The 27,549-nt window shown below is 32.9% G+C and overlaps 1 protein-coding gene across 1 annotated transcript; it reads right to left on the reverse strand.

The window, feature by feature from the left end:
* Window positions 1–6,741: 6,741 nt before the first annotated feature.
* LOC139900198 (uncharacterized) lies at window positions 6,742–24,903 on the reverse strand. Its single transcript, XM_071882989.1, has 2 exons — window positions 23,818–24,903; window positions 6,742–6,828 (listed from the first exon to the last, which is right to left on the reverse strand). Exons 1-2 carry the CDS (start codon window positions 24,901–24,903, stop codon window positions 6,742–6,744), a joined length of 1,173 nt encoding a protein of 390 aa, XP_071739090.1.
* Between the last annotated feature and the right edge of the window lie 2,646 nt (window positions 24,904–27,549).

Genomic DNA, 27,549 nt, shown 5'->3' on the forward strand with positions numbered 1-27,549 from the left:
GTACAAATTTGATTTATCATGGGGAGCGGGTAGATAGGAATTTTGACGCGGACGCCGTCTGGAGACGTATGTCAGATTATAATATTTTTATGATGGGAGGAAGACACTCCTATTTAGATATTAATAAAGAAGATCTACGTATTATACATAGATTTTTAGCTAATTCGATTACACAAAGAGGTAAAAATAGGGAGAAGATGACCCTAAACGACTTATTTTACCTTAAGTGTATTCGAAACCCTAGAAGCTTTGTTAATATCCCCTACTGTGTTGGTTTTTATCTGTCCAAAATGGTAGCAGGAATACAGGACGGGGGAATAATAGGAGGAGGTATTTTTGTTACTCTCATTGGAGAGTATTTGGGTGTAGATAGGGATCCAGGGGGTCCACTGATGGTGTGTAGGGAATAGGTTGATACTTTAGGATTGAAGGTCTATCAGGGTGCAAAGGTATTAAAGAGCAGATGCAATCAGGCAATACCATATGATGGTCATCATCCACAGGTAGAGAGAGGTTTAGATAAGGAAATGGAGGAACCGGATGACATTAGGGATGTCATTAGGGAGGCTATGACTGACGTCTACCAGCGTATAGATGAGGTAGAAATGACAAACTAGGATAGATATAGTCAGTACAAGCAATGGCAAGCCGAGAATGTGTACGAGCATTCCAGGCAATGACAGCATGATAGATGACACTATCATCAGCATCAGATCGTGAGCCAGCTATCATCTCAGGTACCAAATAGCTACGTACTGACCCGACCTGCTTACTATCCTCCACACCAGCCCGATATGCGACCACCATTTACTCTCTACGACCCTAACCAGGCCTATCAGTACACCTATAACCAACCATGGAACCCGCCCGACGACATGAACTGGAACCCCTATCCAGATTGATATAATTCCTGTTGGTGATTTTTATGATTTTTATCTTTTTATTATTTTTATTTATTTATGTTTAAACATATAATATTGTGATACTTTTATGTAAGTTTTAACATTTTTATTATGTTGTACTAATATTTCATATTTGATTTGAAAGTGAGATGTTAAGTCCCATTTCAAATTACCATGCATGTTATTATTTGTATGTATGTATATTGTCAATTGTACACAACAGGGTAAAACAGTGCATTAAGTTCAGCAAAAGCTACTAATTTTGATGACAAAACGAAAAACAAATGTGATGTAACAACAAGACGGAATGAACAAATGATGTGCACCATTTATCATTCAACAAACAAACGCCAATATGTTTGGAAACTTTGGTAAAATTTAATCATTTTTCTACATTAATCACCCTCAATAATTTAAATTGTTACTGATTTCTTGCAAATTAGGGCATTACAAGATCTTAAGTGTGGGAAGGGGTTAAATTCTTTTGGATTTTTAACTGCGACTTAACTTAAACACTTGGTTACCATTAAAAATACTAGTAACGCAGTAGTTGTATTAGAATCTAGTGCTCTCTGATAATAAAGAACAGCCCTAGTCTTATATACTGACTACCCAATTCTAGTAAAATTTTTCAAAATTTTCAATTAAATGAACTCAAAATCATGTTTATACAAATTTATGAACGATAAAACTAGGTGTTAACACCGAAATTATTGTTACCTCGGAAAGGACATAAATTGAGAAACAACCCAAAATGTTAGAATTCATTTAAAATGGAATAGAGGACAATAAAAAGGCAAAGAAAGAAAAATAAAAGCCAAGTGTGGGAAAAATTTACCAAGTTATTTAGAACATATGTCACATATTTTTGTACAAATAATTGAAGATACTTTTGTTTTGGACAATTTTAATCAGTTTTACCCAGTTTATTGTAATATAAATGAAATTTAAAAGGAAGTAAAGTCTTCCGAAAGAAAAAGAAACGCGCTTCTTGATTTAGGTCAGGAAGTTGTCGTCCAGACCAGTTGTAGAGTCTACAAAAAACCTTGAAACATTTTCTCGAAAATCAGCTGGAAATCCACGGACCTCAGCATCAAACAGGATCGCCAAGTGGTCAGACTTATCCTAACCATGAGAGGATCTGTCTCGTACAATGGGGGGCACCGTGCAAATTAGCTTATAAGAATAATGAATCAGATCCCCAGAAAGGATAATCTCCTTAAAGATCAAAAATCAGCTTTTAAGACTGATATTACTCAATCCTTGAGATTGACCTTAAAGATTGAGAATTTAAACTCATGGAATTCAATGATATCTAAACTCGAGCTTGAACGAGAAAATATTTTGATCAAATTACAAACTGATTTGCTTTCTGAAAACCCATTTTTAATGCATTCATTACCATTGAACGTAAAATCCTAGGAATTCACCTGAAATTCATTAGGTCACCTGAACCAAATCGGGTGTCAACCGTAAGAACGGTGGTTGCATAGCATGGTCAAAGACAGGACCTTGTACCAGACCGAAAAACTATAGGGTGATCTTTACTATTGCTCCTACAAAGGATAGTAATTGCATCCGACACGTTATAGACCATAATTAAAAGCATGTCACGGGACATTGCCTCAACAGTTGCTTGTTCAACACTTTCCTTTACAACCGGACGGTAGTTTACTGAAAGGTAATATATGGAGCAAGTATATTGGACGTGTTGCTTTCCCAATACAAGGTTAGCAAGTGGGTGACATAAAACCGCAAGTTTTGAGCTAAAATTTTCAAATCTGAAACCCACCAAACCCACACAAAAAATAATAATTTGCAAACACCGGTGAAGGGTTATTCCGGAAAACTTATCTAGGGTAAAAGCTAGATTGAATTTTCAAAAAGATCAAATGTTTTCATAAAGATCCAATTTCCTTAAGGATCTAAATTTTCAAAGTCATGTGGGACTGTAAACCACATCGTTACTACCATTGTTCATACCGCCATATAGAAATTACTGATGTACAAAGTGTGAAGAATAAAGAAGTGATTCTAGTATTTTTATTTCAAGACTATATTGCTTGAGGACAAGCAACGCTCAAGTGTGGGAATATTTGATAATGCTAAAAACGAACATATATTTCATAGCATTATCCCTCAAGAAAGACATGCTTTTAGTTGCAATTGTTCTATTTACAAATGATATTCGTTTAAATAATAAAAGGTGAAGACAAAAGACAGATTCGACGATTTGAAGACGCAAACGACCAAAAAGCTAAAAAGTACAAAGTACAATCAAAGTGGTTCAATTTATTGATGAGAAACGTCTAAAAATTACAAGAGTACAAGCCGCAACACGCAAAGTAGAAGATATTAAATAGAACGAAAGGACGTTCGAAAATCCGGAACCGGGACCAGAGTCAACTCTCAACGCTCGACGCAACGGACTAAAAATTACAAGTCAACTATGCACATGAATATAATATAATATATAATTAATTCTTAAAATTATTTATATATTATATTATATATTAAAACCGTCGGCAAGAAGAAAACAAGCAAATGTGAGCTGTCCCAGGGGGCCATGCGATCGCACGGCCTGGCAGTTATAAACCCATGCGATCGCATGGTGAACAGTATCAGCTGACATCCTATAAATTTCGGGTGTTTTGGTCGAATGATACACATCTTTTTCTCCTCTCTATCTCTCACATAATATATATATATATATATATATATATATATATATATATATATATATATATATATATATATATATATATATATATATATATATATATATATATATTATAATTTTAATTTTAATTTTAATTTAATAATAATAAGGGTATGTTAGCGAATTTTGTAAGTGTGTAAGTCAAAATTCTGTCCGTGTAACGCTACGCTATTATTAATCATTGTAAGTTATGTTCAACCTTTTTAAATTAATGTCTCGTAGCTAAGTTATTATTATGCTTATTTAAATTGAAGTAATCGTGATGTTGGGCTAAATATTAAGATTGGGTAATTGGGCTTTGTACCACAATTGTGGTTTGGACAAAAGAACGACACTTGTGGAAATTAGACTATGAGCTATTAATGGGCTTTATATTTGTTTAATTGAATGATAGTTCGTTAATTTAATATAAAGATTTACAATTGGATGTACCTATAAATAACCATATACACTCGATCGGACACGATGGGCGGGATATTTATAAATACTAATAATCGTTCATTTAACCGGACACGGGAATGGATTAATAGTCAATGGACTTATTAAAACAGGGGTGAATTATATACAAGAAAAATTGGTGTAATTATAGTTTAAGTCCCCAATTAGTTGGAATATTTGACTTTGGATATAAGGATAATTTGACGAGGACACTCGCACTTTATATTTATGACTGATGGACTGTTATGGACAAAAACCAGATGGACATATCGAATAATCCAAGACAAAGGACAATTAACCCATGGTAATAAACTAAAATCAACATGTCAAACATCATGATTACGGAAATTTAAATAAGCATAATTCCTTTATTTCATATTTCATCGCACTTTTATTTACTGTCATTTTATTTAATTGCACTTTTAATTATCGCACTTGTATTTATTGTCATTTTATTTATCGCATTTTCATTGATCGCAATTTCATTTATCGTTATTTACTTTATGCTTTAAATTAAGTTATTTTTATTTTTAATATTTTACATTAGGTTTTAACTGCGACTAAAGTTTTAAAATCGACAAACCGGTCATTAAACGGTAAAAAAACCCCCTTTTATAATAATAATACTACATATATATATTTTTATATTTTTACAAATATAGTTTTAAAAATATAGCGTTAAACTTGGCTAGTTCCCTGTGGACGAACCGGACTTACTAAAAACTACACTACTGTACGATTAGGTACACTACCTATAAGTGTTGTAGCAAGGTTTAGGTATTTCCACTCTATAAATAAATAAATAACTTGTGTAAAATTGTATCGTATTTAATAGTATTTCGTAATAAAAATATAACTATTTCGTATATACCTCTACGCACATCAACAGTTACTAGCATGTTTTATTCTCAGGTTCATGATTGATTGCTTCCGCTATGCTTAGAGAGTCTGCATATTTATGATGGCAGCTTTTGTTAAACATTAACTTGCATTTTATAAAGAATGCAAGGTTATTTATCAAATTCATATAGAGTTATGATCAAGTTGTGGGACCAAGATAACGATGGTCGTCAAGTGTACTTTGATGGGTCGTTATTGCTGTTGCCAGAACTAGTAATTCTGGACTCCGTCTTCCCACCCAAATCACGGTCTGTTGAAGATTGCAAAGTCCGATGAAGATTACGATGATCTTGTCGAAGTTTTGTCCATATCACAAAGTCTGATGAAAATTACGAAGGTTTGTTAAACTTTCTTTCAAATCGACGGTGATGGAGCTCTGACCAACTACTGGGTGTTCGGGATTGCGATGTGAGTTTTTGGCTCTCATACGTGAAGGTGTGATTGTGATTGTGATCGTGATTATGATTAGTTTTTTATATTTCATTTTTATTATGATTGTGTTCGTGCCTTAACTTTTTTGATTGTGTTCATGCCCTAACTTTTATTATTGTGTTTGTGATTATCATTTATTTTGATTTTTTGGTTCTTAGATTTGGCTTTTGAGATTGTAATGTGTGTTGGGGGAGAATGTGGGTTAATGTGAGATTATGCTCAATGATTATACTAATCTTAACCCATAATAATAAGTGTTTTAATGATGACATATGCACATAACTAAAAGGTGATGGTAGACATCTTGACATAAATATATTAGTTCACTAATTCACAGTTACTCTAGCAAAAGACCAAAATCAAACAAAGCTTAAAACGAAAACTGAGCTACACGGTTTGGACCACGATCAACCACAGGTCAGACCGTGGAGACTTTCACCCAGATTTATGAAATCAAGGTTGCACAGAAACTCACTGTCCGAATTTTTGATCAAAAAATGTTTAACCACTTCAGGGCATCTATAATTCATGAAACCTGTTCAAAGACGCTCAGAATAGTAGCCTCCGTCATACCCAAAGGAGTTTTGGTCACTAGAACACTAATCCTGATTAATCACACCTAATGACACATTAATGACGATTAAGCCTTGATTTAGGATAACACATAATTGTTTTAGGAAAACATGTACATCTAGACATTCTTAGGATGGTCACCAAGTCTCAACCAAGAATTGCTCCTTCCTTGTACATGTGTTGGATGTTAATGTATACTTATACATTAATCTTGCAAATGCCACTTTGCAAGTAAAACTTACATAGCCTTAGGTTAATGCTATGTTATCACTACATGTTTAAATCTAGATTATTTAGTGATCTCTTGCTAGTCATTACATAAGTATTACTTGACTACTTGCTATTAATACATGTGTACTCCCTCCGTCCCAAAAAAACGGTCCACCTTACTATTTATATTTGTCCCAAAATAATTGTCCTTTACCCAAAATAACAATAATAACCACTAAAGTTCCTATTTTACCCTTTTATTATTGGAAGGTGAAATTTAATAATTTATTTAGATAATTCATTAAGATGGAAGTATTAAAGGGTCTGGTACTAGAAATTAGGAAATGCGAGTGTCTTAAGCGGTATGCATCAACTACGGAGTAATAGATGAGCAAATTGGATTAATTGTGTAAAAATAAACCACTCAACTTAATTTAAACAAATTTTATGGCATAATGAAAAAATAATACGACTACCTTTATTCAAACCCTTACTGACTAAACAAATTTTCATGGAGTGACTATCTAAAGACCTAAATACGAACCGACTTCGTTTATTAAGTTCTCATCAGTCAATTTGTAGCGGTAGATTTCCTTGCCTCTCCAACTTTCCTTTACCAATGTGAGGCGTTTGATAATTGTTACCCCCTCGAACCTTCAAAATTTCTTTCATGCACGTTTGTAAAGTTAAAAATACATTATCGAGTTCACGTGATCCCATTCTTTCAAAAGACACTTGAACCCCTGATGTGAAAGCGAGGTGTATATAAAATAGTTTACATTTTACTAGGAAATACTATTAAATACGATACAATTTTACACAAGATATTTATTTATTTATAGAATGGATATACTTAAACCTTGCTACAACACTTATAGGCAGTGTACCTAATCGTACAGTAGTGTAGTTTTTAGTAAGTCCGGTTCGTTCCACAGGGAAATCTTTAAACAAAGCTCAACGCTATATTAGTTTACTTTTATAAAAATACAAATATATATATAAGTAATATTATTATTATAAAGGGGGGTTTTTACCGTTTAATGACCGGTTTGTCGATTTTAAAACTTTAGTCGCAGTTAAAACCTAATGTAAAATATAAAATAAATACAAGACTTTAAATTAAAGCGTAAAGTAAATAACGATAATGAAATTGCGAATAATAAAAATGCGATAAAATAAAATTGCGATAATTAAAAAGTACGATAATTAAAAGTGCGATTAAATAACAAATAATAAAAGTGCGATAATTAGAAGTGCAATTAAATATAAAATAAAGGAAATTAAATATGAAATAAAAGAATTATGCTTATTTAAACTTCCGTAATCATGATGTTTGACGTGTTGATTTTAGTTTTATGCCCATGGGTTAATTGTCCTTTGTCCTGAATTATTCAATATGTCCGTCTGGTTTTTGTCCATAACAGTCCATCAGTCATAAATATAAAGTGCGAGTGTCCTCGTCAAATTATCCTTATACCCGAAGTTAAATATTCCAACTAATTGGGGATTCGAATTGTAACAAGGTTTTAATACTTTGTTTAATGAATACACCAGGTTATCGACTGCGTGTAAACCAAGGTTTTACTACTTTGTTAACAATTACACCAATTACCCTTGAATATAATTTCACCCCTGTTTTAATTATTCTAGTGGCTATTAATCCATTCCCGTGTCCGGTTAAATGAACGATTATTCGTACATATAAATACCCCGCCCATCGTGTCCGATCGAGTGTATATGGTAATTTATAGGGACGCCCAATTGTAAATCTTTATATTAACATTAACAAACTTTCATTTAGTTAAACAAATATAAAGCCCATTAATAGCCCATAGTCTAGTTTCCACAAGTGTCGTTCTTTTGTCCAAACCCCAATTATGGTACAAAGCCCAATTACCCAATTTTAGTAATTAGCCCAACATCATGATTACTTCGTTTTAAATAAGCATAATAATAACTTAGCTACGAGACATTAATATAAAAAGGTTGAACATAACTTACAATGATTAAAAATAGCGTAGCGTTACACGGACAGAATTTCGACTTACACCCTTACAACATTCGCTAACATACCCTTATTATTAGGATTTAAAATTAAAATTAAAATTAAAATATAAATTATATATATATATATATTACTCGTATGAATGAGAAGAAAAAAAGATGATGAAATTTGATCAGAATTCGGTTGGCTTTATAGCCAGAGTTGAAAATTGGGGCTCCGCGACTCGCGGCAAAATGCCCTTAAAACTCCGCGAGTCGCGGAGATGTATTTACAGCTCACACCCTTGGAGTTTCTTGCTGCCGACGGTTTTTAATATATATATATATAATATATATATAATTAATATAATTAATTATATATTATATTATATTTATATACATAGTTAACTTGTAATTTTTAGTCCGTTGCGTCGAGCGTTAAGAGTTGACTCTGGTCCCGGTTCCGGATTTTCGAACGTCCTCGCGTACAATTTAATATCTTGTACTTTGCGTTTTGAATCTTGTACTCTTGTGATTTCGAGACGTTTCTTATCAATAATTGGAACCTTTTTGATTGTCTTTTGTTCTTTTGAGCTTTTTGGTCGTTTGCGTCTTCAAATCGTCGAATCTGTCTTCTGTCTTCACCTTTTATTATTTAAACGAATATCACTTGTAAATAGAACAATTGCAACTAAAAGCTTGTCTTTCTTGAGGAATAATGCTATGAAATATATGTTCGTTTTTAGCATTATCAAATATTCCCACACTTGAGCGTTGCTTGTCCTCAAGCAATATTGTCTTGAAATACTAGAATCACTTCTTTATTCTTCACACTTTGTACATCAGTGATTTCTATACGGCGGTATAAACAATGGTAGTAACGATATGGTTTACAGTCCCACATGACTATAAAAATTTAGATCCATTAAGGAAATTGGATCTTTATGAAAACATTTGATCTTTTGAAATCTAGTTTTTTACCCTAGATTAGTTTTCCGGAATAACCCTTTACCGGTGTTTGCAAAATATTTTTTTTTTTTGTGGGTTTGGTGGGTTTCAGATTTGAAAATTTTAGCTCAAAACTTGCGGTTTTGTGTCACCCACTTGCTAACCTTGTATTTGGAAAGCAACACGTCCAGTTTACTTGTCCCGTATATTACCTTTCGGCAAACTACCGTCCGGTTGTAAAGGAAAGCGTTGAACAAGCAACTGTTTAAGGCAATGTCCCGTGACATGCTTTTGATTATGGTCTATAACGTGTCGGACGCAATTACTATCCTTGGTAGGAGCAATAGTAAAGCTCACCCTTATAATTTTTCGGTCTGGCACAAGGTCCTGTCTTTGACCATGCTATGCAACCACCGTTCTTACGGTTGACACCCGATTTAGTTCAGGTGACCTAATGAATTCCAGGTGAATTCCTAGGATTTTACGTTCAATGGTAATGAACGCATTGAAAATAGGGTTTTCAGAAAACAAATCGGTTTGTAATTTTGATCAAAATATTTTCTCGTTTAAGCTCGAGTTTAGATATCATTGAATTCCATGAGTTTGAATTCTCAATCTTTAAGGTCAATCTCTAGGATTGAGTAATATCAGTCTTAAAAGCTGATTTTTAATCTTTAAGGAGATTATCCTTTCTGGGGATCTGATTCATTAGTCTTATCCAGCTAATTTGCATGGTGCCCCCCCATTGTACGAGATAAATCCTTCTCATGGTTAGGATAAATCTGACCACTTGGCAACCCTGTTTAATGCTGAGGTCCGTGGATTTTCTGCTGATTTTAGTGATGACTTTTCTAGATTTTTCGTCAACCTACAGCTGGTCTGAACGACAACTTCATGACCTAAATCAAGAAGCGCGTGTCTTTTTCGGAAGACTTTACTTCCTTTTAATGATGGAATTGATTCATCGTGTAGATCCATCTCTTCTTTTCTTTCATCGGGTAAAACAGTTTAGTTTAGTCCAAAGCAAAAGTATTTTCAGTTATTTGTTACAGATATATGTGACATATATTTAAAATAACTTGGTAAATTTTCCCACACTTGGCTTTTATTTTCCTTTTTATCGTTCTCTATTCCATTTTAAATGAATTTTAACATTTTAGTTTGTTTCTCAATTTATGTCCTTTCCGAGGTAACAATAATTTCGGTGTTAAAACCTAGTTTTATCGTTCATAAATATGTATAAACATGATTTGAATTCATTTAATTGAAAAATTTTACTAGAATTGGGTAGTCAGTATATAAGACTAGGGCTGTTCTTTTTTATCAGAGAGCACTAGATTCTAATACAACTACTGCTTTACTAGTATTTTTAATGGTAACCAAGTGTATAAAGTAAAAATTTTTAAAATCCGAAAGAATTTAACCCCTTCCCACACTTAAGATCTTGCAATGCCCTCATTTGCAAGAAATCAGTAACAATTTAAATTATTGAGGGTGATTTGTGTGAAAATGATTAAATTTTTACCAAAGTTTCCAAATATATTGGCGTTTGTTTGCTGAATGATAAATGGTGCACATCATTTGTTCATTCCGTCTTGTTGTTATTTCACATATATTTTGCATCTTGTCGTCAAAATTAGTTGCTTTTGCTGAACTTAATGCCAGTCTTTGAAAATGCGTTGTTTTACCCTGTTGTGTACATAAGATAAACTGCAAACATATATACATATTTTTGAAGTTTGGTTTATTACCCCACATTCAAAAATTATTAAAATCTAAGAATAAAAGTTAGATAATTATAAAAATGATTACAATATTAACAAAAATATTAAACATATCAATAATTACAAATTACAAAATAAAAAAAAAATAAGTAAACTAAGGATGATATTGGTACCAATAGGGGTTCCACGCATAACCATAAGTGCTATAGAATGCTTCGGCAGGGTCATACGTAGGATATGGTGGCTGCATCTCTATCGACCAAGGAGGGAAGACGGGTTTCGGTGTAGGAATATAGTTTCTACCTATATGTTGGCAATGCGCTATGATCTGGTTCTGATGAACTTGCCAATCTTCAAATGCCCTCTGTCTAGCATTTTCGTATTCCTGAGAAGCTATAAACCTATGCATTTCTTGCATCTCATTCCCCCCTCCTACATTACCTTGTTCCTGGTTTCTCTCTACCTGTGGATGTCTACCATTGTATCGTACTGCGGCGTTATTTCGCCGCTTCAAAACTTTCGCACCATGGTATACATTTAAACCTATAGTGTCGCGGGGTTCCGGCTCTTCTACTAATAATCCCCCCCGACTTATATCCACACCGAGATATTCACCAATCAAAGTAATAAAAATACCACCTCCTATTATGCTATGTGGACGCATCCCCCGAACCATAGCTGATAAATAATAACCCACACAATATGGTATACTTACAGCGCTGTGTGGGTCTCGAATACACATATGGTAAAACAAATCCTGTTCATTTACTTTTTCTTTGTTCTTACCCCTTTGTGTAATCGAATTAGCTAAAAACCTATGTATCACTCTTAATTCGGCTCTATCTATATCCAAATAAGAGTAGTTTCCCCCTTTGAAACGGTGATGGCTTGTCATTTGACTCCACACACCGTGTGTATCAAAATTCTCATCTATTTTTCTACCGTTTAGTATCAATCCTCTACAATCGGCAGACGCTAACTCCTCAGGCGTATATATACGTAAAGCCTGAGCCATGTCCAGTAAAGACATGTGGCGCATCGAACCGCCTAACAAAAATCTAATAAAAGAACGATCGGTTAAACTAGCTACCCGATCATTCAACTCTATACTACATAACAACTCTTCACACCATACTTTATATACAGGTCTGCGTATGGTGAATAAACATATCCAGTCATTAAAAGAAGAATTACCATACCTCTGTACAAGTAATTCCCTAATTGGCCCGGCCAATTCTACAGCTTCCAAGGGTCCCCATTCTATGACCCTCGGTACCTCAACAACCTTGGAATGAAGAGTATGCAAACCCCGTTGATATTTTGGATAATCTATCCAAAGTCTGTCAAATCGCAGGTTCGGGTGCAACTCTTCCAAATGCATATCGGAAAAGGTCATGACCGGATGAGGTACATCCTGCTTGTAGTAGTTATCTACCTCCTGTTGTTCCAAGTTCTCAGCAGGAGCATGGCGGGCTTGGGATGAAGATTCACCCCTTTCATTCTGCAAAACACATCAAACACAAATTTTGTGCATCCAAATATGCATTAGTGTCAGCAAAATCATCAATCAAAATAATTACAATGACATTATCAATTTATATCAAACTTAAGCTCATTTTCACATTTTTATCAAATCTATACTTTTTCAAATAAGCATATACGAAAATTTTCGCCAAGTTCATAAGCATTCAACTCAAATAACATGTCAAAATAATCATTACTAGCAAATAAACAAGTCTCAAATGGCATTATCTTTCAAAAATCAAGTTCATGAATTTTGGACTTGAAAAAGTCCACTTTAATTCTCAAAATCATGTTTAGGCTCAAAGTTTGGATCATTTAACTACCTAGACATGTTACACTACTCAATTTAGCAACAATTCATGACAAAAATCGGCCATAACCTGTTTATATCAAAAAGCTCCAAATTGCTCAAGAACACAAACCCTAGATTATTCAAAATTTGAAGTTTAAGGCTTCTAATCATGTTAAACAGCATCAATCTAGGTCATACAAGCATAATACATAAACAATTTAAGTCTAATTACACTAAAAAGCATCAAAATCAAATTGGGGAAAAATTAGCTCAAGAACACCTAATTTCGAATTAAATGGTGTTTAGGTGTAGAAATTTACCGTTTTTCTTGAGAAATTCTTAGATAGCATCCTTCTCAACATGATTTTAGCAAAAAATTTGGTGATTAACGGTTAAAAATTGAGATTTTTGGGGTGTTTTTGGGTGTATTTTCGGGTTCTTTTTTCGCAGTATTTGGGTGTTTATGTGTGTGGGAGTGAACTGATCGTTTGCAGCTCTTATTTTTTTTTCTGTAATCCGGTCTCTCCGCGACTCGCGGAGATTTAGGCTCCAAACTCCGCGAGTCGCGGAGTTTGGTATTTTTTTTTTTTTTTTTTTTTTTTTATAATCATTAACTTCTTAAAACAATTTAGTAATTAATTTTAAAATTTTGTTTCCCTTGTTATTTAGGACGAGGTCGTTTCGGATCGATGTCCTAGTCCGTCCTTCGACAAAATTTTAAAATTTGTCTTTTTGTAGCGATTGTTTTAAAAGCTAAGATTTTTGGGTTTTTTCAATGTTTTTGGCATACTTTAAATCAATAAGATTAAAAATAATGATAATAAAAGTTCTCGTCCCTCCCTCGGGTAAAGCAATTTCGGTTCAAAGACCTAGTCTTCAACTTACGACGAATTTTAAAAATCATATTCTTAACTTAATGAGATAAAGTAAATTTTTGTTTTTAAATTCACACAACTTGAATATAAAATTCAAAATTAAAAATTAAGATTTCACACCAAACTTAAAATTTAAAATGCATAAAATTAAAAATTTATATTTTAAAAATTAAAAATTCACACCAAACTTAATTTAAAAATTCATATTATAAATTCACACCAAACTTATATTAATTTTTCAAATATTTACAATTTTAAAAATATTGTTTTTACAAAGTTTACAATATTAATTTAAGATTTAAATATTAATTTTAAAAATATGGTAAAAATAAAATTAAAAATCTTTTTGTCTTTTTATCCCACTTTAATCAATCAAATATTATCAAAAATATGCGCCCCTCTTTTCGGTAAAGTAATTTCGGTTCCAAGACCTAATTTAACTCATGACGAATTTTTGAAATATTTTGGGTTGATTGATTAAAGATATTTATACCTTAAGAATAAACGTTAAATTTCGCAGTGATGTAATAAATTTTTGAATGATATCAATAATTTCGGTCGCCAAACCTAATTTTATTTAATACCAATTTAATACTTTTTAGCGAACAAATTAGCGTTTATTATCAAAAGGTTAAAAATAAATAAAAATAAAAACTGTACAGACATACCTGTGAAATAGATTTCTTAGTTATATGATCTATTATATTCATAAGATAGTCGGTTTAATTGGTTTTCCATGGCTGCATAGGCGTAACCTCGAGCATTCATTGTCTTTTCTTCTAAACATATGAACGGTCCGTCTCTGCATAAAGTAACAAATTCGGTATTTGAATAGGTTTGATTATTTGAACATTTACCTCCATGTGACCATTTTCCGCATTTGTGACATCGTTCTAGGTGTCGTGCTCTTCTTTTCGCTGCGGATTTTGATTTTCCTTTACCAAATTGTAACTTATTATCTTCGCATCTGGATCCTTTTCTAACTCCGTCCATTCTTTCTCTGATTACTGATACTAATTCACTCGGTAGTATGTCATTATTTCTTTTAGTGATCAAAGCGTGTAGCATTAGACCATGGTTTAGTTCACAGGCAGTCTTCATTTTGTAAAAACCTAAAAAAAATAAAAATTCAGAATGGGGGGAGAAGACTAGTTCTTTAGGGTCTGCTAGGGAAAGACCATACGTGTTCCATTTTCGAGAACTACACGAAAACAGACAATCTAATTCTAACAGAAATACATATTATCCTTTAAAGACTTGATTCTCCCCACACTTAGTTAGCTGTGGTGTCGAAATTGTGATTAACTTCGTTGTCGACTTCCATCGGACCATGTATGTAATGTTTAACTCTGTGACCATTAACTTTAAATTCAATCCCATTTGAATTTATCAATTCTATCGTTCCGTATGGGAAAACTCTTTTGACTATGAATGGTCCAGACCATCTTGATTTCAATTTTCCAGGAAATAGCTTGAATCGTGAATTGAAAAGAAGAACTCTGTCTCCTTCTTTAAATTCTTTTGAACTTCTGATTCTTTTATCATGCCATTTCTTCGTTCTTTCTTTATAGATTAACGAATTTTCGTATGCTTCATGTCTTAATTCTTCCAATTCGTTTAGTTGACTTAATCGTAGACGTCCGGCTTCATGTAAATCAAGATTACATGTCTTCAAAGCCCAAAATGCTTTGTGTTCAATTTCTACTGGAAGATGACATGCTTTTCCATAAACAAGTCTAAAAGGTTTGGTTCCAATTGGAGTTTTGTAGGCTGTTCTAAAAGCCCAGAGTGCATCCTCCAATTTAATGGACCATTCCTTCGGATTTGATCCTACGTTTTTCTCTAGAATACGTTTTAAGGCTCGGTTGGTATTTTCAACTTGTCCACTTGTTTGTGGATGATATGCGGTGGAGATTTTATGAGTTACTCCATATCTTTTAAGAACTTTCTCAAGTTGATTATTACAGAAATGAGTACCCCGATCACTTATTAAAGCTTTCGGTGTTCCAAACCTTGCAAAAAGACGTTTTAAAAAGTTGACTACAACTCGTGCATCGTTAGTTGGGAGAGCTTGTGCTTCCGCCCATTTAGATACATAATCAATGGCTACGAGTATATATAGATTATTATGAGATTTTGGAAATGGACCCATAAAGTCAATACCCCAAATGTCAAATACTTCACATACTTGGATGACATTTTGTGGCATTTCATCACGTTGACTTATTTTTCCGGCCCTTTGACATGCATCACAGGATTTGCAAAGAAGGTGTGCGTCTTTGTAAATTGTAGGCCAATAGAATCCAGCTTCATAAACTTTTCTTGCTGTTAGTTGAGGCCCATAATGCCCTCCTGTTGGTCCTGTGTGACAATGGTTTAAAATTTTACTAGCTTCATCTCCAAATACACATCGGCGTATTATTCCATCAGGACAACTTTTAAACAGATGTGGATCTTCCCAGAAATAGTGTTTTATATCACTGAAGAATTTCTTTCGTCTTTGGTACGATAATCCTTTTTCAAGGAATCCACAAACTAAGTAGTTTGCATAGTCTGCAAACCATGGGATTTCTTTATAATCTATCTTCAATAGATATTCATCAGGAAAGTTGTCTTGTATGGCCGATTCATTCAGAACTTCTAATTCGGGATTTTCAAGACGAGAAAGATGATCAGCGGCGAGATTTTCTGCTCCTCTTTTATCTCGGATTTCAATATCAAACTCTTGTAAGAGTAAGATCCAACGGATTAATCTTGGTTTAGCATCTTGTTTTGAAAATAGGTATCTAAGAGCAGAATGGTCGGTATAGACCACCGTTTTTGCTAGAACGAGATATGATCGAAATTTGTCAAAAGCAAAGACAATAGCAAGGAGTTCTTTTTCAGTAGTTGTATAGTTTGTTTGTGCTCCTTGTAACGTCTTACTAGCATAATATATAGGTTGAAATCATTTTTCAATCCTTTGTCCTAAAACGGCTCCCATTGCAAAATCACTTGCATCGCACATTAGTTCAAATGGTAGATTCCAATTTGGTGTTATCATGATCGGTGCATTAGTGAGTTTTTCTTTAAGAATATTAAAAGATTTGATACATTCATCTGAAAAGATGAATGGCGCATCCTTTTCTAGGAGTTTATTCATAGGAGTGGCAATTTTAGAAAAATCTTTTATGAAACGTCGGTAAAAACCGGCATGCCCTAGAAAACTCCTAACTCCTCTAACATTGGTGGGATGTGGAAGTTTAGCAATTACATCTACTTTAGCTCTATCCACTTCAATTCCTTCTTTTGAAATTTTATGTCCAAGAACAATGCCTTCTTTAACCATGAAATGGCATTTCTCCCAATTAAGTACTAGATTTGATTTTTCGCATCTAATTAGCATTCGTTCCAGATTAACTAGACATGATTTAAATGTATCACCGAAGACTGAAAAGTCATCCATGAATACTTCCATGCATTCTTCTATCATGTCGTGAAAAATCGCCATCATGCACCTTTGAAAGGTTGCAGGGGCGTTGCAAAGTCCAAATGGCATGCGTTTGTAAGCAAAAGTACCATAAGGGCACGTGAATGTGGTTTTCTCTTGGTCCTCGGGTGCTATTGGAATTTGAAAATATCCGGAAAATCCATCTAGAAAACAATAGTAACTATTTCCGGCTAATCTTTCCAACATTTGATCAATGAAAGGTAAGGGAAAGTGATCTTTTCTGGTGGCGTCATTTAATTTTCTATAATCAATACATACACGCCATCCTGTTACAGTTCTAGTATGAATAAGCTCATTTTTCTCATTTGTGATGACAGTCATGCCACCCTTCTTAGGTACGCATTGAACTGGGCTTACCCATGGACTATCAGAAATTGGATATATCAAACCTGCATCTAGCAGTTTAATAATCTCTTTTTTAACTACATCTTGCATATTAGGATTTAGTCTTCGTTGGCGTTGCACATACGTTTTATGACCTTCTTCCATAAGGATTTTATGTGTGCAATACGAAGGACTTATTCCTTTTATATCATGAATCTTCCATGCAATGGCTGGTTTATGAGCTTTCAACACAGAAATGAGTTGTGATTTCTCATTTTCAGTAAGAGAAGACGATATTATTACAGGTAATTTAGATTCACCATGTAAATAAGCGTATTCCAAATGGTTTGGAAGTGGCTTTAATTCTAATTTCAGAGGTTCTTCTATCGATGATTTGTATCGATATCTGTCTTCTTCTTTTAGCATTTGAATTTCTTCTGTTGTTGGTTCATATCCATTAGCTATAAGTGTAGCTAACATTTCAGCTTCATCAATTGGTTCATTACCTTCTCCTAAAGAACATTCTCCTGTTCCTTGTAATTCTGGAAATTCTTCTAATAATTCTGCATGTGCATCTATAGTTTGAATATAATAACATGTATCATCTGCAGATTGTGGTTGTTGCATTGCTCTATCAACTGAAAAGGTAACACTCTCATCCTCTATACTTAGGGTCAGTTTCTTACCGAACACGTCTATCATTGCTTTAGCCGTGTTTAAGAATGGTCTTCCTAATATGAGAGGAACTTGAGAATCTTCTTCCATATCCAAAACAACAAAATCTACTGGAAATACTAAAGTACCAACTTTAACTAGCATGTTCTCCATTATCCCTCTAGGATATTTTATTGATCTATCGGCTAGTTGTATGCTTATTCTGGTTAGTTTCAATTCTCCAAGGTCTAGTTTAGCGTATAGTGAATACGGCATTAGATTTATACTAGCACCTAAGTCTGCCAATGCTTCTATTGAACTAAGACTACCCAGAAAACATGGAATTGTGAAACTTCCTGGATCAGATAATTTTTCTGGTATCTTATTCAACAGCACTGCTGAACAATTAGCATTCATAGTAACAGCCGAGAGTTCTTCCATTTTCTTTCTGTTCGTGATTAGATCTTTCAAGAATTTAGCATATCTTGGCATTCCTGAAATCACATCAATGAAAGGAAGATTTACATTTATCTGTTTAAACATATCCAAGAATTTGGATTGCTCGGCTTCAAGTTTTTCTTTCTTCATTTTACTCGGGTAAGGAAGTGGTGGTTGGTATGGTTTAACATAAGGTTTATCCTTAACTGTGTTATCTTCATTAACCTTTACCGGTTCTTTTTCCTTATCTTGATCAGGTTGTGGTTCTTGTGGAGTAGGAATAGTTTCATCAGAAGTTACAGGTATTTCAGGTGGTTTAAGTGTTGTACCACTTCTTGTGGTAATAGCTTTAGCTGTTTCATTCCGGGGGTTAGCGTTTGTATCACTAGGTAGACTTCCCGGTTTTCTTTCACCTATTAACCTTGCTAGGTTACTTACTTCTTGTTCCAGATTTTGAATAGAAGCTTGTTGATTTCTAAATGCTTGAGCATTTTGTTCATTTGTTTGTTTTTGAGATGTGAAAAACTGCGTTTGAGTTTCAACTAGCTTCGTCATCATATCTTCTAAATTCGGCTTTTTATCATCGGTTTGTTGTGGTGGTTTGTTTTGAAAATTTGGTCTTTGCTGATTGTAAGTATTATTGGATACTTGTTGATTGCTAGGACCTTGTTGGTTGTTGTATGGAATATTTCGGTTATAATTCTGGTTTTGATTGTAAATCGGTCTTGGCGGTTGATAATTATTCTGATAATTATTTCCAGGCCTTTGATTTATGTATGAAATATTCTCTCTTTGTTCCATTGTTAATTCAATACTTAGACAATCTTTTGTCAAATGTGGTCCTCCACACTGCTCACAACTAATTCGTATTGAGTGAATATCCTTAGTCATCTTTTCCATTCGTCTCTCGAAAGCATCTATCTTTGCGGAAATGGAATCTAAGTCATGGCTAGAATCGGCTCTAGCTGCTTTAGATGATCTAATGATATCTTTTTCTTGGTGCCACTCATGTGAGTGGGAAGCAGTATTATCAATAATTTTGTAAGCATCAGTTTCGGTTTTCTTCATAATAGAACCACCAGCTGCTATATCTATGTCTTTTCTTGTAGTGATGTCGCATCCTCGGTAGAATATTTGTACTATTTGACAGGTGTCTAAACCATGTTGCGGACATCCTCTTAATAACTTTCCATATCTTGTCCACGCCTCATATAGAGTTTCATTTGGCTTCTGTGTGAACGTAACAATTTCTGCTTGAAGTCTTACGGCTTTAGATGCAGGAAAAAATTGTTTAAGAAATTTGTCAATTAAAACGTCCCATGTATCAATCGCTCCTTCAGGTAACGATTCCAACCAATGTTTGGCTTCTCCCTTTAAAGTCCAAGGAAATAACATGAGATATATCTGTTCATCCTCCACTTCTCGGATTTTAAATAGTGTGCAGATCCTATTAAAGGTACGTAGATGTTCATTTGGATCTTCCTTCGGCGCACCACTAAATTGGCATTGATTAGTTACCATGTGTAGAATTTGTCCTTTGATTTCATAATCTGGCGCATTAATGTCTGGATGAGTAATTGCGTGACCTTGGCCAGTGCGTTTAGCTCTCATTCGGTCTTCCATACTTAAAGGTTCCAGATTCTCCATAATTGAATTTGTTGAATCGGTATCACTAGATGATTCTGATTTAATGGTTCGTTCCTCAACAATCTCTGTTTGAATGATTGGTGGTTCCGGAGGAAAGTTTAATGGTTCAGGATCTATGAACCGTTCCTGAATATTCTCTGGATTCTCAATTGTGAGGTCGGGTTCAAAAAATGGATTATCGGTAATTTGAACTGAAGTACTTGGTCGACTGGATAACGATTCTAAAGAAAAATCAACGGCGGTTATATTTGTTAAACGATGTCTTGATCGAGTTACAGGTGGTGAACGTACAAAAGGTGATGAACGTCTTGCTCGGTGCATTCACTGAATATCCTATTAGTTTTAAAAAGGAAAGAAAAATTATAATAAGTTATCCAATCAATAGACTTTTCTGATTTTGCCCACGTTTCGAATAGCCAAAAGATGCAGCAGAGGGGCAGGATTCGTTTGGTCTCAATATAATTGAGGACTGTTTGGCTCCAATAACCCGGTCCACGTACAAATCCAACTATTACTACGAACCAGAAAATTTTGATGTCTATTAATTTAACCACTTAAAATAAATTTTCGTAATTTTAAGAAAATTTAGATAAGAAGTAGAAAAAAAAATTCTAAGTCCTAAAACTAGAATAGCGAGAAATAAGAGAGAAAAAGAGTTCGTCGAAAAAGGTCGAAAAAGGAAAAATGGTTGAAAAAATAAAAGGTGACGGAAAAATAAAAGAAACTTATAAAAACTTAAAAATACTTTACTAACCTAACCTTATTACTACAACTAACTTAAAATTATAATCGCAAATTGAAATTATTAATTGGAATGATAATTGATACATAGTAAAAGGTGTCTAAAAATATTAAAGCTTACAAGAAAAAACTAAATCCCAAATGGAAATAACTTAAAAAGAAACTAAAACTTAAAAAGGCGTCGCAAAATTCTAAAGCACTTAAATCTTAATCTAAAGAAAAAGCACTTAAGGAATTCTATGGCAAAGCCTAAAAATCTAGGAGTAAAAATAACTATAGCAAAAACTAAGTTTAAAATTAAAAATGAGCTAAAAAAATACAAATATTACGCTACAACGATTAAAAAGGTACAAAATATAAAAATATACAAAAAGTTGTAAAAAGTACAATTTTTATAAAAATATTATTTTTATATTATTTATTTAATAAAACTACAAATTTTACAATTTTATTAAACTAATTTATACTAAATACATTAATAAATAAAAAGTAAAAATAAAACTTAAAACTAATAATAATAATAATAATAATAATAATAATAATAATTAGGTTTTAATAATAATTAATTAATAATAACCGTAATTAATGCAGTTTTAGGGCTTCCTGTCGCCTGTCAGAAATCCTCCGCGAGTCGCGGCAATTAAAGAAGAAAACCCCGCGAGTCGCGGGGTTCAGAAATACAGCTGACAGGGTTGAGTTTTTACGCGTTTTCTTTATTTTATTTTTTTTATTTTATGTTTTCTGTTTTTTTAAATAAATAAAAGGTTTTAAAATAAAACTTATATTTTTATAAACTAAAATAGAAATAAAGAAACTTATAAAACTTAAATATTTAACAAAATCTTAAAAATACTAATATTTTTGTTTTTCTTTTTATATTTTCGAATATTTAAAACGTATTTTTACAAAAACGACTTTTAATAAAAGTAACTAAAAATCTTTTTTTTTTTTTTTTATATTAGCGTTGCGCTTCCGGCTTTTAAGAGTGTTCCCCGGCAGCGGCGCCAAAAATACTTGATGTGAAAGCGAGGTGTATATAAAATAGTTTATATTTTACTAGGAAATACTATTAAATACGATACAATTTTACACAAGATATTTATTTATTTATAGAATGGATATACTTAAACCTTGCTACAACACTTATAGGCAGTGTACCTAATCGTACAGTAGTGTAGTTTTTAGTAAGTCCGGTTCGTTCCACAGGGAAATCTTTAAACAAAGCTCAACGCTATATTAGTTTACTTTTATAAAAATACAAATATATATATAAGTAATATTATTATTATAAAGGGGGGTTTTTACCGTTTAATGACCGGTTTGTCGATTTTAAAACTTTAGTCGCAGTTAAAACCTAATGTAAAATATAAAATAAATACAAGACTTTAAATTAAAGCGTAAAGTAAATAACGATAATGAAATTGCGAATAATAAAAATGCGATAAAATAAAATTGCGATAATTAAAAAGTATAATTAAAAGTGCGATTAAATAACAAATAATAAAAGTGCGATAATTAGAAGTGCAATTAAATATAAAATAAAGGAAATTAAATATGAAATAAAAGAATTATGCTTATTTAAACTTCCGTAATCATGATGTTTGACGTGTTGATTTTAGTTTTATGCCCATGGGTTAATTGTCCTTTGTCCTGAATTATTCAATATGTCCGTCTGGTTTTTGTCCATAACAGTCCATCAGTCATAAATATAAAGTGCGAGTGTCCTCGTCAAATTATCCTTATACCCGAAGTTAAATATTCCAACTAATTGGGGATTCGAATTGTAACAAGGTTTTAATACTTTGTTTAATGAATACACCAGGTTATCGACTGCGTGTAAACCAAGGTTTTACTACTTTGTTAACAATTACACCAATTACCCTTGAATGTAATTTCACCCCTGTTTTAATTATTCTAGTGGCTATTAATCCATTCCCGTGTCCGGTTAAATGAACGATTATTCGTACATATAAATACCCCGCCCATCGTGTCCGATCGAGTGTATATGGTAATTTATAGGGACGCCCAATTGTAAATCTTTATATTAACATTAACAAACTTTCATTTAGTTAAACAAATATAAAGCCCATTAATAGCCCATAGTCTAGTTTCCACAAGTGTCGTTCTTTTGTCCAAACCCCAATTATGGTACAAAGCCCAATTACCCAATTTTAGTAATTAGCCCAACATCATGATTACTTCGTTTTAAATAAGCATAATAATAACTTAGCTACGAGACATTAATATAAAAAGGTTGAACATAACTTACAATGATTAAAAATAGCGTAGCGTTACACGGACAGAATTTCGACTTACACCCTTACAACATTCGCTAACATACCCTTATTATTAGGATTTAAAATTAAAATTAAAATTAAAATATAAATTATATATATATATATTACTCGTATGAATGAGAAGAAAAAAAGATGATGAAATTTGATCAGAATTCGGTTGGCTTTATAGCCAGAGTTGAAAATTGGGGCTCCGCGACTCGCGGCAAAATGCCCTTAAAACTCCGCGAGTCGCGGAGATGTATTTACAGCTCACACCCTTGGAGTTTCTTGCTGCCGACGGTTTTTAATATATATATATAATATATATATAATTAATATAATTAATTATATATTATATTATATTTATATACATAGTTAACTTGTAATTTTTAGTCCGTTGCGTCGAGCGTTAAGAGTTGACTCTGGTCCCGGTTCCGGATTTTCGAACGTCCTCGCGTACAATTTAATATCTTGTACTTTGCGTTTTGAATCTTGTACTCTTGTGATTTCGAGACGTTTCTTATCAATAATTGGAACCTTTTTGATTGTCTTTTGTTCTTTTGAGCTTTTTGGTCGTTTGCGTCTTCAAATCGTCGAATCTGTCTTCTGTCTTCACCTTTTATTATTTAAACGAATATCACTTGTAAATAGAACAATTGCAACTAAAAGCTTGTCTTTCTTGAGGAATAATGCTATGAAATATATGTTCGTTTTTAGCATTATCAACCCCTGAAATCAGTTCGTCAATTGTTCCAAGAGATTCTTGTTCTTGAAGTGACTGAATTGCTCGAAAAAATCCAAGATCCAATACATTTAAATCTGGGCTATTTGGTGGTTGGAAACAAAGCCGAATATCAAATCCATCTCGAGATGCTTCTTCAAGAAACCGACTATCGTTAACATTAATATGTGGTTTTGCATTGTCTTGTTGTATAAATATTGGTCCCGTGTGTCCTTGTGGCCATTTCGCTCTTATTGTTGGCAATACTTTCTCTATTAACCACGTTCTTGTTACTTCCTTCATCACTGAAAAAATAGGCTTTGTCTCCAATGTACCTGCAACACGATTTTTGCTAGAACGTTTAGCTGGCTCTAGTGTTGTGAACGGAAAAATACCAATCTTTCCCGAGAAGATTTCATTGCCCGATGCATCAAAACGTGGGTGTACAACAGCAGCTAGGAACATGAATTTTGTGATAAACTTTTTACTTTTACATATTCTTAATGGTTCATCTTCACCTGGAACGAGGTAGTAACGTCTTGAAGATTTTGTAAGGTAAAACCACTTTTCATCAATGTGGACAACATTAAACATATCATCAAAAGTTGAATCATTATTTGATAATGATCGGTTAATTTTTGAGAAACAAAATTCTAACCTTGCCATTTTATTTGCTTCGGTCAAATCTGGTTTAACGGCATTAGTGTGAGGTCGAAGTGCACCTTCTTGAACTCTTCTTTGCAAAGTTGATTTTGAAACACCAATTGAGTTTGCAATAGAGCGAATATTAGATTGACGACGAAAGGGAAGATCTTTAACTTCACCAAAATTTATTTTCTTCTTTTTTCGTCCAACCGATTTTGACTTTTTTAAAGATACGTCCGCCATTGATTCTTCATTTACATGAAGTTTACCACGACCCCAAATGCGACTTATGGTCTTCGTATAAACATCATATGAATTTGCAATGTCACTTATAGACCCTTTTCTAAGCTTTCCATTAGAACTTTCTTGCAATAAACGTTGGTAGATTGCTTGACGTTGCTCATTAGTCAAGCTCTTTTTTGAGTTTAAATTTATTAATCGCTCCATTTTCAAAAAGAAAATGAACGAATAAAGAATTGAAAAGAATAATTGTGAGTTATAAGTTGGATGTGAAAGAAGAATCAATTTAATTGTATGTATTGATCTGACGAAGATCCTAGGAAATATATAGTGCTCAGTAAAAAATTGGTGGGAATCAAAATTGGTCTAGCACAAATTATGTATACTCAGTAGATGAAAATTCATGGTGGGAACTTTGCCACTAAAATTTCATTTTAATGGATACATTTTACTCCGTAAATATATCGTGCATTTCCCACCAAAATGTTTGGTCAACTTTTTGATTTCACTACCATTTTTAAGAACCTAAATTAGAAAAACTTAAGGAGCATTGATTAAAGGGTAATTTAGACAATTTAATCATCTATCATAAAATGTAAGAATTTTGTTGGCGGACTCTTTTTTCAGGACGGAGGGAGTATTATTTAACTATGTGCTAACTGCTAAGTAGTTACTTAATATGTGTATGTATCAACCCTATCTTGCTATGTGTTACAAGTTGGGATTTCACCAACTAGTGTTTGGACTACTTCATTGTATGCTTGTGCTACTTGGATAATGCTTAAAATGTCATAATCTAGTCATCATAAAAGACAATTAATATTTAGAATACATAGGTTTGCTTAAGTTTAAAATTAAGTTTATGAATAAGATTAAACTTGATTTAACTTGATGTGTTGCAACATGCTTAATTGTTATTACTTGCTTAAATTGTCAAGACATCATTAACAAACTTAATTAATGACAAACAAGTTCAAATTTGAATACTTGCATGCTTTGTGATTAAAGTGGGTTTGTGTCATCAATGACATGTTGACCAACCAATGGAGATTTAGCAGATGTGTTAATTACAAATAAAGGATTATGACAAAACTGAGATTGCCTCAAATGATTATCATGACTTGTATATAAGAACGTTAAACTTTCCACTTTGAGCATGACAAGTCAATATCAAGTAAATGGACATTTAATGCATATTGTACTTGTATAGGATGGTAGGTATCTTTTACAGGTGTTAAAAGAAGAAAAGTGTCTAAGGAGTGATGTCCAAAACCGATTTAAACGGCTATACAACGGATAGATATTTTTGTAATGACCCGGAAATTTCCGACCAAATTTAAACTATAATCTTTATATGATTCCGACACGATAAGCAAAGTTCGTAATATTGAGTCTCGAAAACTTTGAAATTTATATTTATGTAATCAATTAGCCTTTGACCATGCCTGATGATTCACGAACAATTATGTGTATTAGATACTTTACATTAACGTATTTTGCTTAAATATAAGTTTATTATAGTTATCGACGAAATTGTAAGATAATATCAAATGATTGATCAGATACATTGAATTATGATTAAGAGTCTCTGTTATGAGGACCACTTTGATTTAGGAAACCCTTACTTTTTAACGGTATTCGGAATATTTGGGTAATATGATTTTCGAAAACGTCATTAGCAAGTGTTAGTCAAAAGTTAGATAAGATTCCCGTTTAATTTTCAAAAGCGTACCTTGCAATGATTGACTTGTGTCACTTGATAGGTTAATCATTTAGTTTTCTTAATATTGAAAACGTTTTACGATATAGATGAAACCTTTTAAAGAATGATTTTGAATATAACTAATTCTGAAAAACTAAATTATATTTATTCGATTTAGTACGAACACGTTTTTCGATATAATAGAATTTGATTATAAAATGTTTTTATGGATTTTCAATGATATAAAAATAAAAATAAAGTTAAAATAAATATTTCTAATGAGCATCAAAAGACTACAACATTTCAACTCAAGATTGCAAGTTAAAATGATGGAAATCACTGAACCTGCGCACTTGCACGAGAAAAATCATAACTAATTCATACTGACTCAAAAAAGGGTGATTCTGGTGTCCAGCCGACCGTAACTCAAAAATCTACAACTTTCAAGAAGACACCATACGCGGATCGCGTACCTATCTACGCGAAACGCGTAATTTTTGCCGACATAAAAAGTGTTGGCAACTAGGGACAGCAAAAAGTTGTATAAATTATGAGATCTGGTTCCATTTTTTTCACACTCTCAATCAATCTTCTATATTGCTCCGTATTATTTATTTTAATTATAAATATTATTATTAAAGAATATTATTAATCTTATGATTTTAATATTAATAGTATTATTATTATCAGTATTACACATAAAATACTACGACGAGGTTCTGCCCGCGTGATTTCAAAATGAGTTTTCGAGTAGGATAGGGCTAACAAAATTATGGGTTATAGCTATGGAGGTTATGGGTATGGATCATGGGTATGCCCGTGAGTCAAATTTAGTGTTTATCGTCTCCGTTACGTCTACGTACCTTTCCTGCAATATTGATACGTGAGTACTCGTAAATTAATTTTTACATATTAATAGTGTATCCTTGATTAGTGCTCGAGAAAATAGGATTATGCATGCTTATACTTTTGATATTACCTTTAGATAGGTTATGTTGAATCTTGAATTAGTTACACCTTCGGTTGAGATAAGGTATAAGATATGCATGTTGTTGGAAAGCTGGAGAAAAACTATAAACTTTTCATTTAGATATCGAATGGTTTGATGAACGGATTAAAAGATATCGTCAATTGAAATATCCATACTTTTA

The sequence above is a fragment of the Rutidosis leptorrhynchoides genome, chromosome 3 (assembly GCF_046630445.1).
Source record: "Rutidosis leptorrhynchoides isolate AG116_Rl617_1_P2 chromosome 3, CSIRO_AGI_Rlap_v1, whole genome shotgun sequence".
NCBI classification, from domain to species: domain Eukaryota; kingdom Viridiplantae; phylum Streptophyta; class Magnoliopsida; order Asterales; family Asteraceae; genus Rutidosis; species Rutidosis leptorrhynchoides.